The sequence below is a fragment of the Grus americana genome, chromosome 17 (assembly GCF_028858705.1).
Source record: "Grus americana isolate bGruAme1 chromosome 17, bGruAme1.mat, whole genome shotgun sequence".
Taxonomy (NCBI): domain Eukaryota; kingdom Metazoa; phylum Chordata; class Aves; order Gruiformes; family Gruidae; genus Grus; species Grus americana.
In genome coordinates, this window is record NC_072868.1 from 3,093,674 (window position 1) to 3,108,793 (window position 15,120).

Sequence of the window (15,120 nt, forward strand, 5' to 3'; positions counted from 1 at the left end):
AAAAATAGTGCGTTTGAGTAGGGATTCATGTTGAATACCTCTTTCTTTTGAAATCTAAACCTCTTTGCCTTTAAACTGCTGACAATGTATGTCGGGACTTGCAGTCGCGGTGATTTAAAATGTGATAGCGAGCAGTAAGCAATGCATCTGCGATGCCAAAGTTGAACGGGGAACCCACAGCTCATCGCAGGGGACCAGGGCTGGGTGATGTGAGGAATGAGCTTTGACATCAGGAAGGGCTGTTGGGCTACTTTCTGACTTCGCTTCCTTCAATTAGTTCGGTTTGCTGATGAGGTCAGCCAAAGTTGAGCTGGAGAAAGCGAGGGAGTTTTTCTGTTGAGTGATAACTTCAGTCTGAAGCTGGGACGATGCGATCGGGTCACCTGGAGGGCTGTGGGGACACGGGGACGGGGATGCGACAGCCGGGTCTTGGGGATGCCACCAGCCCTCCCGCTTCCTGGGCCAGGTCCAGCTCGGAGGGGGTCTCCAAAACACGCTCGCATCTCAGCGTCCCCTTACTCAGTACAACCAATTGGCTATGACATTTGGTGCATAGTAATCGAATGTCCATTTTCCCTAAATAGTGGTTGATATAAAAAAGACAAATCCTGAATCTCAGCTCTAAAAATGAATGAGTTACTTGCATGTTATATGAAAGCCTAGAAATCGAGGCTCTGAGTATGCAGACTCAAATAATCGGGCATGTTTTCAGAGCTGGGAGCAGGAGTCGGTCTTTCTTCGGGGAAATAACCACAGAGCTCGGTTAGGAGTGATGGTTTAGAACAAGTTTTCCTGCCAGCTGATTTCGATCACGTCCTGCCCTGCCCGTTTCCAGCTCGACGACGGAGTTTGTCTGAGGATTTGTGTGCCCTGGTGTTTCAAAGAAATATTTATATAATATATAAGAATAATATAAAAGAAATATTTATGTAAGTACATATATGTAACACACAAACATCAATAAATAGATAAAATATAAATATAGACAATAGATACAAGAAATATAAGAACATTTAATTATATTATGTACAGGAAGGTAGGAGCATTTCACGGCCACCGAGATGCCCTGCAGAGGGGCTCAGAGGGGCACGGCGGCTTGTGGATGCTCTGCCCGGCGCTTGGCACGTGCCGTGGCCCCAGCTCCAGTCCTGGCCGCCTTCCCGCGGAGCTCGCTTTCCTCGAAAGCCGTCCCTGCCGCCGGCCGGCCGGTCCCGAGGCGCCCCGCCACCAGAGATGCCATCAGCCTGAAGCTGAGCAGGGAGAACACCCAGCAGCGCCGGGACTCCTTCCATCCCGCGCCGGGGCCGCCGAGCCCAAAATAAGAGCTGCCGGAGCGACCAGCTGTGTTTGGGTTTGCGGGCGTGCGTGTGCGTGAGTGTGAAACGACACGTGGGTGTGCTCCTCCTCCCCTGCCACATCGCCTGGCTCTGCCCGGCCGCCGCTGCCGGCTGGTGGTGGTGGGGGGTGCTTAATCCAATTTGGTTGTGGCTTTTTTTTAAAATAAGTTTTGGGGGAAAAACCCCATAATCCAGGAATTAAAAATAGGCGTTACATCTGAGCCTTGAACACAGCCTTCTCTGCCAGCCGTCTCCTGCCTCGGTTGCCCCGGGCTGGGGCTCGTTGCCCTGGGCAATGTGGCATGGGGCAGGTTCTGCTGGAGCACAGGGGACGTTTCATCTGGGCAATGCCCTGTGCTAATTTGGATGAAAGTTCATTTTGGAAAAGACAAGGGAACAAGCATGTGACTTTTTTGTTCCAAACTCAGGCTTCGTTTTATGTGATAATCCGTAGAGCTGGAGATCAGCAGAAACTGAAATAATGAATTTCACTGTTATCAACTTTAAAAAAAAAATCCATTAAATGGCAGATTCTGAAATGTCATGATTTTTCCGGCTGTTCAGCACAAAAAACAATCTGGAAGTGTCAGCACCCGGGCCCCCATCAGCCCTGTGAGCCTGGACGGCTCCCGAGGCTTTGGCCAATCCCCGGCCGGGTCCCCGTTGGCTTTGGCGTCCTTAGAGAGACACCCGGCTGCACATCCCGCTTTTTGTGCGACGACATCAGCCTCGCCAGCATCTCCGAGCGGGGTCTGGGGCTCTGCCCAAAGTACCAGGAGGGCGAGGGGGGGTTTTTTGGGCAGTTTTGCTCATGGCTGGCCCACCCGGCCCCGGTCACCGATGCGGTACCTGCCCCAGGATCGTGCCTCTCCCAGCCGGAGCTGGCCCCACCGGCGGCACACGGTGCCCTGGGAGCAGCCAGCTCAAACGAGGAGCGGTGGGGTAGTGCACAGCCCGTATCAGCAATGATTTCCTGACAAACAGTGCGGCTCATTGTCTGTTCTCATTTATAAACTGCTCCACACCAGCCATCTGATATCCATTATTACAATTACAAACAACCCACAGTAACTCTCCAGCTGGTCAGCTCCATCCTAACAGCACTGCAGCCATTCAAGGATGCCATATGGTACCAGAGTTTCCAAAGCAGCATTGTCAATCAGCCTTATTAATTTCTGAGTTCATTTCTTTTCCTTTTAGGGATATATTTTTTTTTTCTTTCTTTCTATATAAGACAGAGACACTTCTCTGGCCTTAATTTGGAATATGCAGCTTGACAGAATAATTGAAACATCTACATCTACGAGGCAGCTGGCAGGGAAAGGAAGAGCCTGAACTCCGCGAGCAGCCCCCCGAGTAATGGTGCTCATGCAAGACCTCCAAGTGTCTCTTACCATATATACCACAGTGCATGCCACGAGAATATTAAAAACCCATTAGATCCGGAGTGCCGGACATGGCCGGCTTTTTTACTGCAGATGGAGGGTTGCTAATGGCCATTTTCCTTCGATCCCTTAGTCTCCTTTGAGCTATATTTATTTTTTCCCCAACATTTTGGAGCCTTCGGGTGGTATTATTGGAGACGGTCGCAGATGCTGAGATGCTGCCGGCTCTGCCGGTGCCTGTCCTGCAGTAAGCGGGCACCCGGGTGTCCCCCCAGGTGCTGCCCGACTGGGTGGACCCTCCCTTTGGGGTGATTTATGGGGAAAGAGCCACTTTTGTGCCGGGCTGCTCCCACGTGGCACCGTCGCAGTCGGCTGCATCATGTATCTGTCGCTGTGTCGTCGTGGCTAGTGGCGAGGCAAAGGGCTGCATCGAGCCCGAATGCGGGTGCCGGATGCGGCTGTTTCCAGCCCCATGAACACATCAAGTCATAGCGACCAGGCATTGCACCTTCTGCACTCACAGCAGCCAGCTGCAGGGCCCGGTGGGGTTTATTTTTCACTTTGCTTTTGTATTTTAAAGCAAAACCAGCGATCAGCAAGGGACGGTTTCTTTTATTGGCTCAAGGGGGCTGGATTTTGTGGTTCTGAATTGCTTGGCCCCAGTTAAAGCTCAACACCTGAGTGCCGGCAGGAGTCTCCTTCCCTGGGGTGGAGGTGGTGGGAGGAGCGGAGAGGGGACCTTTCTGGATGAGCCACCAGCAGCGTGGCACCCTCAAAGTGTCGCCGTGGAAATGTCTCAATAGACCTTTGGTCTCTCCCCAGTCGACTGTGTGGTGTTTACATGCCGGCCGTGTGTTGTGCAGAGCGCAGGGGAGCGTGTAAAACCTCTGCGTTCATCCTCCCTGTCGAGGGCAAAGAGCTCGGCAGGGCTGGAGCAATTTTGGGGGGGGGGGGGCAATCTACAGCCGCACAGACGGTGACACTGGAGCTGCGGCCACCGGAGGAGAACCCCCCCTGCCTGCCTGTCCCGCAGTCCCTGCAGACATTTCCCACATTGCTTTTAGCTCTCCGGAGGCAGGTCCCAGCCTTGGGGAGCCCAGCGAGGATCCAGCACCGAGCTACAGCCCAGCCCTGCCAGGGGCTTTGCTCACCCCGGCGCGGTGGCCGATGTCCACCTCCGGAGCCAAGCACTGGGACCGTGCCAGCTGCCTCGAGTAGTGTCTCTTCAATGGTGGGTGCTTGCTGGTGTGCAATATTCACTGCTTCACGTGCCTGCGCCCATGAAAAGTGTGGTTTGTGGTGCTCCTACCTCCACTGGCTCCTCGGCATGGGCTGGGACCTCCTTTCATGCGGTTATTCCTTACTGCCGTCGTTTTTGTCCTCTCCAGTGGACGTGCTTTGATGGGTACATTGAACTGGGTGGATTTTTTTTATTTCTTTCTGGGTATGATATCAAAAGACCATCTTCTGTTGCTGTTTTGTACTTGCTTGGCTCCCAGCACCGAGCCCTGGTCCCTGCAGCCGTGGTTTGGTGCCCAGCTCACACACCCATGGGGATGCTGCAGGACACGGGTGCCCTCCGGGTGGGCGTGGGGTGGCTTGTGTCCCCACGAGTGAGTTGCTGTCCTGGGTTTGGTGTCGTGCGTGACCTGATCTCACCCACTGCAGCTCAAGGTGTGGTGCTGTGATGTTGGGGCAGCAGCCTGAAGCCCCCCCGGTACCTGCGGGCTGTGGGGAGTGGGCTTACGTCACTGCTGAATTTTCATCTGGGTTTCCCCTGCCCCTCTGGCCCTCCTGGCGTGAGGATGAAAAAGGCTTCCCAGTCCTGCTCAGCACCAGAATTCACACCAGGTCTGTGCAATGCCTCGCCCTTTGAGTCCCTGCTCCCCTCCTCGGCTGGGTGCCCAGGGCTGTCCAGGACGGCCGGCGTCGGGTGCAGACCCCAGCGGCGATGGGCAGGACCCCTCCCCTCTCCCCATCCCATCGCCGCCCAGCACTGTCCCCCCCGTGCTGCCCGCAGCCCCCAGCAAAGCCGTTCCTCTCGCAGCCTCTCGCCGCAGGGCACACAGACCTCCCTTTGCCCGCTGGTTCCACCTTCTCTTTTGAGTTTCTGAACTTGTGACATTTTGCTTGATTTTCCCGTGTCTTGTCCCCTCTGGCTCTTGGTGAACCACCCCGCACCGGCCGCAGGAGGCTGCTCGCTTGTTCTGCACCTCTCTTGCTGTGGCCGCAGGGATGTCCGAGCCTCCATGGAGCAGCCCCTGCGCCTCCCCCTCCTGCTAATCTGGCACTAACGAGTTGGGCGTTGGAGCTGCGATAGCGCCGTGAGTCGGGCGTTTGCAGAGCCTGGCGTCGCGCAGCTCTATTGTTTCCCCAGATTCTCGATGACAATTGTTCAAAGGAGCCCTCGTGGCCGCGACATTTCTCGTGGGTTGGGAATGCGTCGTGAGAGTCTCCGGGATCTCACGTGGGTCCTTCCAGCCCACCACCGCAGGGCCAGATGCTGCAGGGCCGTGTGGCGGCCTTTGGCTGTCCCGCAGTAGAAAGCCGCTGCTCTTGGGTTTGTTTTCCTTTTTGCCCCTGATGCAATTTTGCAGTTACCTCATCGCGCCCTGAAGAGCGTCCAGTTGCTAAACCCATCCTCTTTCATGTCTCTGCCCAGCGCTGAGGCTCTGGGATCTGGACCATCGCTGTTGCTTTTGCTTGAGGGTTGTTTTTTTTTCCCCCACAATTTTTTTTTTGTGGGATTTTGCTGTTTTCTCAGCATTCTTCAATTATGATTTCACATACCTCCCGGAGCTGACTCACTGCTGACACCATCTTCTCTGTGTATCGGAAAGGATACTGGTCTTATTCCTTCCTCTGCCTACACAGTTCCTTCTTCTCCTCCAGTCCTTCCTGACAAGCATGGCTCGGTGTGTGCCATCGCTTCCTCGGGGACACCTCAGCACGAGGACGGTGCACACCTTGCTCCATGCAATGTGGCCATCGTGCTCTGGGTGAATCCTGGCGTCGCCTGCGGCCGTCTCTGCCGACGCTCCCAGGGCTCGGAGCACAGGCTGGGCAGGGCAAGCCCCCGCATTAGCACCCTTCCCGACACTGCGATTGCAATTTATGCTGAGATCGACAGAGGACAGAATATTTCCCTTTTTTTTCCCCAAGTTCTGGAGGCTGTTGGAGGAAAAAAAGTCTGCTCTGCCAGCTGCTCTGCCCCGGCGGCTGCTGCCTGGAACTGCCTGCACCAGGGATGGGGAGCGAAGCGGGCAAGCATCCATGCAGCATCCCCCGTGGCACGATGCCGAGGTCAGCATTTGCTCCAGAGCCTGGCCCGCACCAGCTTTCCAAGAAACTTTGGAGGAGGGGAAAAAAAAAAAAACCACCAACCTTATTTTTCATTTGCAGCTGGAGCGAGGCCAGATTTTGCAGCAGGACATTTTTCGGTGAAAATGGAGCTGTTGTCTTCTGGCCAGGACCCATTGAACGGCTCCTGCCTGGTCACCACCGTGGGATGGCAGAGCTGGGGCCGAGAGGGGACGGCCAAGGGGCGTTTTGGGGCTGAGCCCGCTCCCCGCCGAGTCCCCCAGCGAGGTGCTGCCGGAGGGGACCGGCTGCCTCTCCCGCGGGCTGCGATCACGACTTTGCTTTGAAAACTCTCCAGTGCTTTGTTCTCCCCCTGATACAATCCATTTGGAGCAAATGCAGTCTCGGAGCATCTTGCCAAGCCCGCAAGCTTTGGGGAGGCTGCTGCGAAGCATTAGCGGCAGATAAGGCCTCCTCGGGGATGGATGTCTGGCGAGGGAGGCGGCAGTGACAGTCTCTCGCCTCTTCTTACCCCTGGCCTGGGGACACCGCTGACCAGGCAGAGGAGCCTGCGGAGCCTCCGCCAGCCGGGGGATGCCAGCCTCCGCCTCGGCTCCTTTCCCCAAGGGGCTGCAGGGAAAGACCTGACCCTGCGCACCGCTCTTTGCATCTCATTGCCGCTGGTCCCCTGCCAGCCAGGCACCCTGGGGTGCCCCAGCATCCCCCAGCTCCCCGGGGAGCTCAGTGCAAGGGGCGAGGGCGTGTGGCTTGGTGGCAGTGGGCTTGGGATGGAGCCCCCGTGCTGGGGTCCTGGTCCTGAGCCCCAGCACTGCGGGACCCACGGCTGGACTCACCCCACCTGCAGCCATGAGTGCAGGAACTTTTCAAGCCCCTGGAGGCAAATTTTCCCCCCTGCCTTGTCCTGCCTGGTTCCTGTCCAGACATCGCTCCTGCCGCCCATCTCCGGAGGCGTGAGCTGGCCCGGTCTGCCCGCCTGACATCCCGGCTGGGTGCGCTGCCCTCGGCTGCCCCCTGCTCCCCCGGCCCCTCTGGCTCCCAGGCTCTGCGTTTCGATATGCAGCACCTGTAAGCAGCATTTACGTGCTGCATTTATGTTGTGCAGCATTTGCACACAGTGCTTACACCACGCAGCTGTGACGTGCAGCGTTTGCATGCAACATTTGTATGCAGCATTTACACGCAATATTTACATGCAATATTTTAATGCAACGTTTCCATGCGGTATTTATGCCACGGTGTTAGGAGAGGAGAAGAGAGATTTCCAGCCGGGCTCTGTGCAGGCAGGCAGGCAGTGTTGGAGGTGCAGGCAGTGTTGGAGGTGCAGGCAGGGATGCCCGTCCCTGCGCGGTGCCGACGGGGCAGTGGGTGAGCGGTGCGGGATGCAGGCTGTGCCCAGCCCAACGCCCCCACGGGGACCCGGGGCGCCCGGTGACAGTTGACGGAGGGGGAGCGGGGCAGGGCGCAGTGGGGGAGGTTAATGCCGTTATAAGCCGGGGCAGGGGGTCTCCAACAGACGAGGCCTCGCCGGCCAGATGGGGAGAATCGTCTGCCGTGCGCCGGGGCCACAAAGGAGGGTCCCCTGGTAGCAGCTGGTCCCAAGGCAGAGGTTAAGGAGACACGTGTCGGGGCAAAGCCCAAGGGTGGCAGACGCGGCCCCGGCCTTTGTCGGGGGTCACCTCCATCTGAGGGGGAGCAGGTGGGGCCGGAGGGGCGGCGGGACGGCTCCATCACGGCCCTGCCGGGCAGCGGCCGGCTGCGGGGGCACGGCATCGCCTGGGAGAGCTATTCACCGCCATGCTGCCTTTGTTGATCTTCCAGATAATGAATCTTTTTTTTTTTTCTTTTTTTTCCCCAGAAAGAATGGGAGCAGCCCCATGGCGGGAGATGCTGATGGGGGCTGCGGGATGCCCTGGCCCAGAGCAGGGGACAAGGCAGGGGACAACGAGAGGGTGAGTGGCTCGAGAGCAGGGGCAGGGGCAGGGTCCAGCCGAGCATCCTCCCAGGCTGACTTGGAGGATCCCGACAGGAACAAGCACAGGCACCCATCCTGCCCACACATTTCTGATACCATCGGACAAACTCCAGGTGATAATTCATCCCTGAGGTCGGGACCAGCCGGGCTGCAGCCCCATGGGCATCGCTGGCCCCAGGACCCACTGTGGGTGCCAGGATTTGGCGGGGGCACAGCCCTGCACCCCTCATCCAGCTTGGGCCAGCACTGCCCCCTCTGCTCCCCATCGCTGGCGATGAGGGGCTAATTTCAATTATCTTCTCCAGGCCATATGAGTTCTATTAATATCAAAGTAATGAGGTAATTACTGTGATTTGGAGGAACGGCTGGGGAATTGCTTGGGATAGGATTTCGCCAGCCAAGAGGGTAAATTAAAACCTCTCTTTGGAAAGGAGCAAAGGGCTGTTTCAGAGGTGAGCGGGGGCCAGCCTGGGACAGTGGGTGATGTTCAGGGTGTCCTTCCCCAGGGGGGCCACAACTGCTCCCCCTGGGTCCCCTCTCGTGCTGGTGGGGCCTTTTGGAATGCCCTAGGTGGGATGGGGAGCCTGCAGCAGGGGTGATGTCCCCCATCCCTTTGCCGCAACCCCTCCAGCCCCTGCACAATCCCCCTCAGGGCTCATGCCTGGAGCATCCACCCTGGAACGCAGATGGATCCCCCTGCTCAGCCTTCCCCTAGCCACGTGGGTTCAAGCTGCTGCCCTGATGCCAGGGTTAGAGAGCCCTTGAAAGTGGCACTGAGATGGGCAGCATACGTCCCGCTGCCAGCAGCAGCCCGGGGTTTGGGGCTGTGGCAGGTCCCCTCGAGGCACGTGGGGTCCGGCAGCCCAGGGAAGGACGAGGAGTGCTCACAGCCCCTGCCTGCCCCCCCAGCCCAAGGCGCTGGGGCTCTTCCAGGTCCAACACCCTTCCCTGACCGTCAAAAAGACCTGGCAAAGCTCCCAGCACCGATTCCACGGGGAGCCCTGGGCTCGCTTGAGGGACATGGGCCGGGGACCTGAAAAGACCAGTAGGAAGGGGGAAATAGCAGAGGCCACATATATATGTATACATCCTCCTATAAAACAAGCTCAAGCTACTTGTCAGGCTGAAAAAAGAGCTTTGCACAGGGCAGTGGATGGGGCCCACAGAAACGATGACCGCAAACAAAGGGAAGGGGCCCCTGCTGCATCCCCCCTGGCTGCGGGGTGCTGGGGGGATGCAAGCAGAGCCCGGCCCCAGCTGCAGCGGGGTCCCAGCCGGGAACCGGGGACGGTGCTGGGCCGAGGGAGGGCAGGAGGCAGAGCCAGGGGAGCGTGAGTGCAGCTAGGGGGTAAAAATAGCCCTTGTTGCGGAGCAGGAGAGTCACGGACGCCTGCCAAACAGGGGGGGAGCGTGAGGTGCCTCCCAGGTCCTCACGAAAGGAATTTGGTAAGGAGGGGGAGGGTGGGTTTTGGGGCCATGGTGCTGAGCAGAAAGCCAGGACCCTGCTGGACACCACCCCCAAACAACCCAGGCCGGGACTACCCAGAGCCCAGAATACCTGGGCAGCCAGAAGAGGTGAGAATCCCCCTCCAGCGCCCCCCCCCCCCAGCCCTATTTGCTCCTCTGGGCTGGGAGGGGGGTCAGGGCAGACGCTACAATTTGTGAGTTGAGCGCCGGGGTTCTCAGCTGGCTGCGAACCACCGCCTGCCCTCCTCCGGGTCCCAGGAGGGGGTCTGTGCCCCAGGCAGATGGGTGGGTTTGGGCAGAAGGTGCCGCAGCGCCCAGGGAGGGGGCTCCGGCCACCCCTGCCCCCGAGGGGCCCCGGCTGGCTGCAGAGCGGCTCTTTGCTGGCACCTGCTGTCAGCTCGGAACCCTGCAGCTGCCTTTTGCCACGGAGCGGTACTGAAACTCGGCCCGGAGCTGTTCCTGCCCCACGCCCGGGAAGGAGGAACGCTCCGTGGGAGGATGGGTCCGTCATCCACCCACAGCATCCGAAGGCCAGCGGTGCCCCGCGGGGACGTGGCCCTCGCAGGGAGGGTGAGCCCCCGGTAGAAGGATGTGCAGAACTCAAATACCTGATGCTGAAGGTGGCTTTCCAGCCAGGCCTGGGGGAACATCCCTCTGGGCTCATCAGTAGCTTTTTTTTTTCCGGGACACAAGGCTCTTCGCCCCCCTCCTGCCCCTCTGCGCTGTGCTTGGGACAGGAGGCTCGTCCTGCGGCATCCCCTGAGCCGGGGAACGAAACAACATCCATCAAGGTCTCCTCCCGCTCCAGACAACCTCGGTGCTGTCACGTTGACGGGCCATCGGAAAGAAATGACGGCAGCGGAAAGAAGTGACATTTATTGAAGCTCTATTTGTTGAGTTAAAAAAAGCCCGGGGGTTTGCGCCGGGACGCTGCCAGGTCCCTGTGCCGGGGGAGCCGGCATTTCCCATGGGCATCCCGGTGCGATGCAGAGCCAGGAGGGGACGGGGCTTTCAGCCTGCGGCTTTGCACAGGCACAGAGGCACTGGGAGGGGTGCGCGGGGGTTCCTGTCTGCAGGGCCACATCCAGAAGCCCTCTCCCTGCGTGGGACTGTGTTTGCTGGGAGGAGGGTTTTGCCTGCAAGTGTCTGTCTGTTTGTCACCTGCCCTGAAGTCGCAGCGTGCCCCAGGATTTTAGCAACCCCCCCTGGCAAACACGTGGGATGCTGCCAGGCTGGGGCAGCTGGGGAGCAGGGAAGGGTTTGATATCGCTAAATAAAGCACCCGGAGGTGGAACACCCTGGCAGGCAGCATTGCCTGGGCACGTGCTGCCTGGAGGGAAGATGCCGCCTGTGCCCACATCACCAGCGTTGACCAGCAGACAACATCTCTGAGCCCCTGTGCATTGCCTGTGCAGCGAGGAAACATGACAGCGATGTGCCCAGTGCTCCTTGCACGCCTGGTTTGAGCTACGACCTGCCCGCCCTCGCTCCGTGCCTCAGTTTCCCCAGGAGCTCTGGCTGCGAGGGGGATGCTGGTGCTGCAGATACCACAGCCACGGTGCCTGGCGACGTGCAATACAGCGGGTGGTCTCTCCAGCAGTGTAGCCCACCAACGCTGCAGTCCCCGGAGCAATTCTTTCCCAGTGCCTGGCAGGGAGGAAACACCATTTCCATTTGCAAGCTGCAAATTAACCAAAACACAGCGTGTTCTCCCTGTTCCCCATGGAAGGGGCCAGTGGGGTGAATCAGCCCAACCGAAACTGTAAATGGGACGGTAAAGTTTACAATCTGCAATTCATGTGCTGACTTTTATGATTAATTTATGTCCGTTAAGTTATCCTAGGGGCTGATTGAAGTCCCTGCTGCTGGTGCCGCTTGGTCTTAGAGCATCTGAGAGCCAGGAGCTACAGCAGGCAGTGAATTCTGGGCTTTAACGTGCGACAACGATAGCCTTTCCCAAAGCTATTTCAGCTCCTGGGTGCTGCTTTTTCCCATCCGGTCTCTTGTTCTTTGATAGAAACGATCCTGCCCTGATAACGTGAGATCTGCCACGTGGTAGTAAAAGTATTTTCACACCATGAGAACCCAGCTGACCGTGACCTTCTTACAGGGATCCAGTAAGAGAAGGGGCCAGACCGAGACAGAAGAAACTTTGCAGGGACTAATTATGTCCCAAAGCAAACAGAAAATGCTCGTAAGTTAAAGGACTCAGATTCCAGCAATTTTAAGGTCGGACAATGCCTTTTTGCTGCCTTTCCTACATAATAAAGGATGAATTCATTGGTTAAACGCATATTGCATAGCTAAATCTATTAATATCTATATTAAAACCAGATATATTAAACTATATATTAAAATCTATCTATCTATATGAAAATATATCTATATGAATAATTATCGATATAATAAAATCTATTTTGGTTCCTTTTCCATCCCCTGTGAGTTTTTCATGGGGCTCAGTCCTGCCGGGCAGGGTGGGTGCTGTGCTCCCCCCGCCCCCCATGAATTCCCAGGGGACACTGAGCAGAGCAGCTCTCCCCTGGTGCTGCGGGCTACGGATTGTCGGAGCATCCCGAGCACCGGCCGGCAGCCTGAGATGTTGTTACCTGGATCCCTGCAGCTCGGGAATGTTGTTCCAGGGACTGAACATGAGCTCTTAAGTTCTTTTATTTTGTTTCAGAAGGGATTAGTTTAATTAACGCAAGTAACAAAACATCTCACGGCACTCTATAAATAGACTGGTGGGCTCTGACACAGCTCCGGGCTATGCCAAGAAATGAGGCTAATAATAGCGGCTTAACGATGAAGTTCAGGGGACCGGAGAGATTATGCAGAGAAAAATGTCAGGACGGGCTTAACCCCGCGATGGAAATCAGCTGGGGAAGCAGCATCTGAACAGGTCGCTGAGAAAGTGCCACTGGAGGGCACGGCTCGGCGTGGGGGGCACGGAGCCCATCACCGCCCACACCACCAGGTCCTCCTGCTGGGGACCGTTCAGAGGATGGCTGGAGACCAGCGATGCTTTTTCCAGCTAAAAAGCAGCAATTTCCCCCGGGGCCGGGCTGAGGGGCCTGCCAGCACCCCCAGCCCCACGCTGCAGCCTCCCGTGCTCTCCGGCCCCTTCCCCTCCCACCGCTCCTGCTGCCAGGGAGAAATTCCCAGCTGGGCTTTTGTCACCGACGCACGCGTGTTTCTGCGGGAAGTTTCTATTTCTGTGAATAGCAATTTTTCAAGCAACTCCCCCCCCCCCCCCCGCCTGCTTCCCTTCAGCAGGAGCCCTGACGAACGCCGCTGGCATGCCTGGAAGCTGCGACTCACTCCCGCGTGCCAGCCCCAGCCAGAGCCTTCATCCTCCACCCTCCCACCCCGCAGTCCGTCCTGCAGCACCACAGCACGGGAATTACGGTCACAATATCTTGCAGAGGGTCAAATCGAGCCGGGACCACCCCATGCACTGGGCTGCCAGCCCTGGGACATGAAGGAATTCCTGGGAATTGAAGGAGCCTGAGTAAAAGCAGGCTTGAGAGCCTGAACAGGGGAGCAAAGCCTGCGGGAACGTCCCAAAAGCAGCAGCACCTTTGCCTGGGGGGCACCAGGACTCCCGAGAAAGTCCTGGAGTGCCCGACCTCCCCTGGCCACAGCTCTTGCCTGACCCAGCTGCGCAGAGGAGCTGGCAAATGATTTTTTACTTTGATTAAAGCCTGGAGCCAAGACCCCCAATGCTGCGCCAGTCTGCTGAGCCCTATTGCTTCCCTCCTGACATACCCCCTGCTCAACTCAGCCCCCCCATTTGGGACCTGGGTCTTAAGGGCACTTTGGGCTCCTGATGTGCATTAGAAGAAACCAACACCTGCAATATTTGCATTAGGTCTCCACCCCACATAAGTAATTGATTCAATTGCCAAAGGAATATTAATTGCTGAAGAAGGGGGGAGCTGGTGGTCCCACAGCCCGTGCAGCAGTGGTGGCCATGGGATGAGCTTTCTACCGTGACCCCAACGGCTTTAGGAGTCCCCGAGCACGGCTGGGCCAACAGGGCTGCTGTACCTGCAGCCCCCGTAGCTCCACTGCGTCCTGCTTCCCCCTGGCTCAGCGCCTTCGTGGAATGAAGCTCCTCTGCTAACAAAGCCCATCTGCACGGGCGCGGGGGGAGAGCTGGTGGGGATGGGGGGTGCAGCAAACATCGCTGCAAACTCGGAGCTCCCTCGGCCCCGGGACAGGCGCGTGGGTGACTCGGGGGATATAAATGAGTGGGTGGCACAAGGAAAGCGAGCCCTGTCTCCGCTCGAGGACGAAAAGACAAAATTGCCCTCTGCTGTACACAAACCAAGCGGCACGGACCCTGGATGGCCCCATGGGGTGTGCAGAGGACGAGATCATAGGGAAATACCTTTGGCTGGGTGGCGGGGCAGTGCAGAAGTGGTACAGCAAGCAGCACCGTCCTGCAAAGGCGAGGAGCCACTTCAGCCAAATCTTGGACTTTTTGGCAAAATCAGGAATATGCGAGCTGTCTGTTTTGTAAAGAAATAACCTTCAGGGTTTCTTCTGCTGCAACCTCAAGAAATTCCACAGCTGCTGCTGCGTGGGAGGGAGCCCGGGGAGCATTTTTCCCCTCTGTGCGTGGCCGATGCTCAGGGCTGGCTGCGGCCCCCGGCCGGGGAAGGGCTGTGCTGAGCAGCGCACGCTACAACACCCCTGCCCTGGGCAGCCAGAGCCCCTCGCTGTGTCCCCTTCCAGCCTGCAGTAAATGTTACTGAATTCGTATAAATCCTTGTGCTTTGCAGAGGCTCGGGGACCTCGGTAGCCCCATCCCGGAGGCCCCTGGAGCTGCCCAAAGCACTAGGAGTGCAAGGGGCGTGCATGGGGGATGCACCAAGAGGTATTTTCACTCCTAGAGGTATTTTCTACTCCTAATTGCTGCCTCTTGGCTGCAGAAAAAAATGTCAGTCTGCCAAAGAAAACAAAATATTGTTCCTGTTGTCAAGATCCAGGACGAGCAAGGGAAAAGCAACACAGACTCTTCTGAATGTCTGCAAACACCATCTCCCTCTGCCTCCCTCCTGTTTAATGCGCGCTGGGCAGTTCGGAGGTGCCTGCCCCGGGGTCACCACAAAGACACTGGCTACGGAGAAACTCCTTGGTCCAGGCCTGGATGAGGCAGCCCCTGCCCTGCTCCGTGAGCACACCGGCAGGGCACTGGGGGACCTCCAGCCCCTCTGAAGGGGCCAAAAGTGTTTTGGGAACCCGGTGCATGGCACAGAAACCCCTGCAATGCAGCACCCACCCCCGGGTCTGGCTGGCTGGGTCCCCCTGGGCAGGAGCAGGGTGCTCCCTGGGCTCCCCGAGCATCCCGCCCAGCCCTGCAGATTTATGCTCCAGGTCCTCAGCCCAGCGCTCGTGCTGGGCCGCCGGACCCCGCTCCCACGGGGCACCCCACGGGCCGGGGGGCTGTGACTGCTGGGGGGCTGTGGTTCTGGGGGGGGGTGGGCACTAGGGGCTGAGCCAGCCGCCCCCTACCCGGCTCCCGCCGCGACACAGCCCAGCGCGTCCAGGGCCAGACCCGGGACAAGCAACAGCGCACCGGGAGCCTGGGTCCCCCCTGTACCCCATCCCGGGACCGCCGGGGAGCATCAGGGAC

General features: G+C 58.0%; 1 protein-coding gene across 1 annotated transcript; it reads right to left on the minus strand.

Annotated features, from left to right (window-relative positions):
- Positions 1 to 1,014: 1,014 nt before the first annotated feature.
- LOC129214354 (translation initiation factor IF-2-like) lies at positions 1,015 to 13,999 on the minus strand. Its single transcript, XM_054845881.1, has 2 exons — positions 13,873 to 13,999; positions 1,015 to 11,129 (listed from the first exon to the last, which is right to left on the minus strand). Exon 2 carries the CDS (start codon positions 10,267 to 10,269, stop codon positions 9,127 to 9,129), a length of 1,143 nt encoding a protein of 380 aa, XP_054701856.1. The 5' UTR covers positions 10,270 to 11,129; positions 13,873 to 13,999; the 3' UTR covers positions 1,015 to 9,126.
- Positions 14,000 to 15,120: the final 1,121 nt, after the last annotated feature.

What these genes read in the sequence shown, in the direction of transcription:
- LOC129214354 (XM_054845881.1), bottom strand. Translation starts at nt 10,269, where the DNA reads ATGGATGTTGTTTCGTTCCCCGGCTCAGGGGATGCCGCAGGACGAGCC.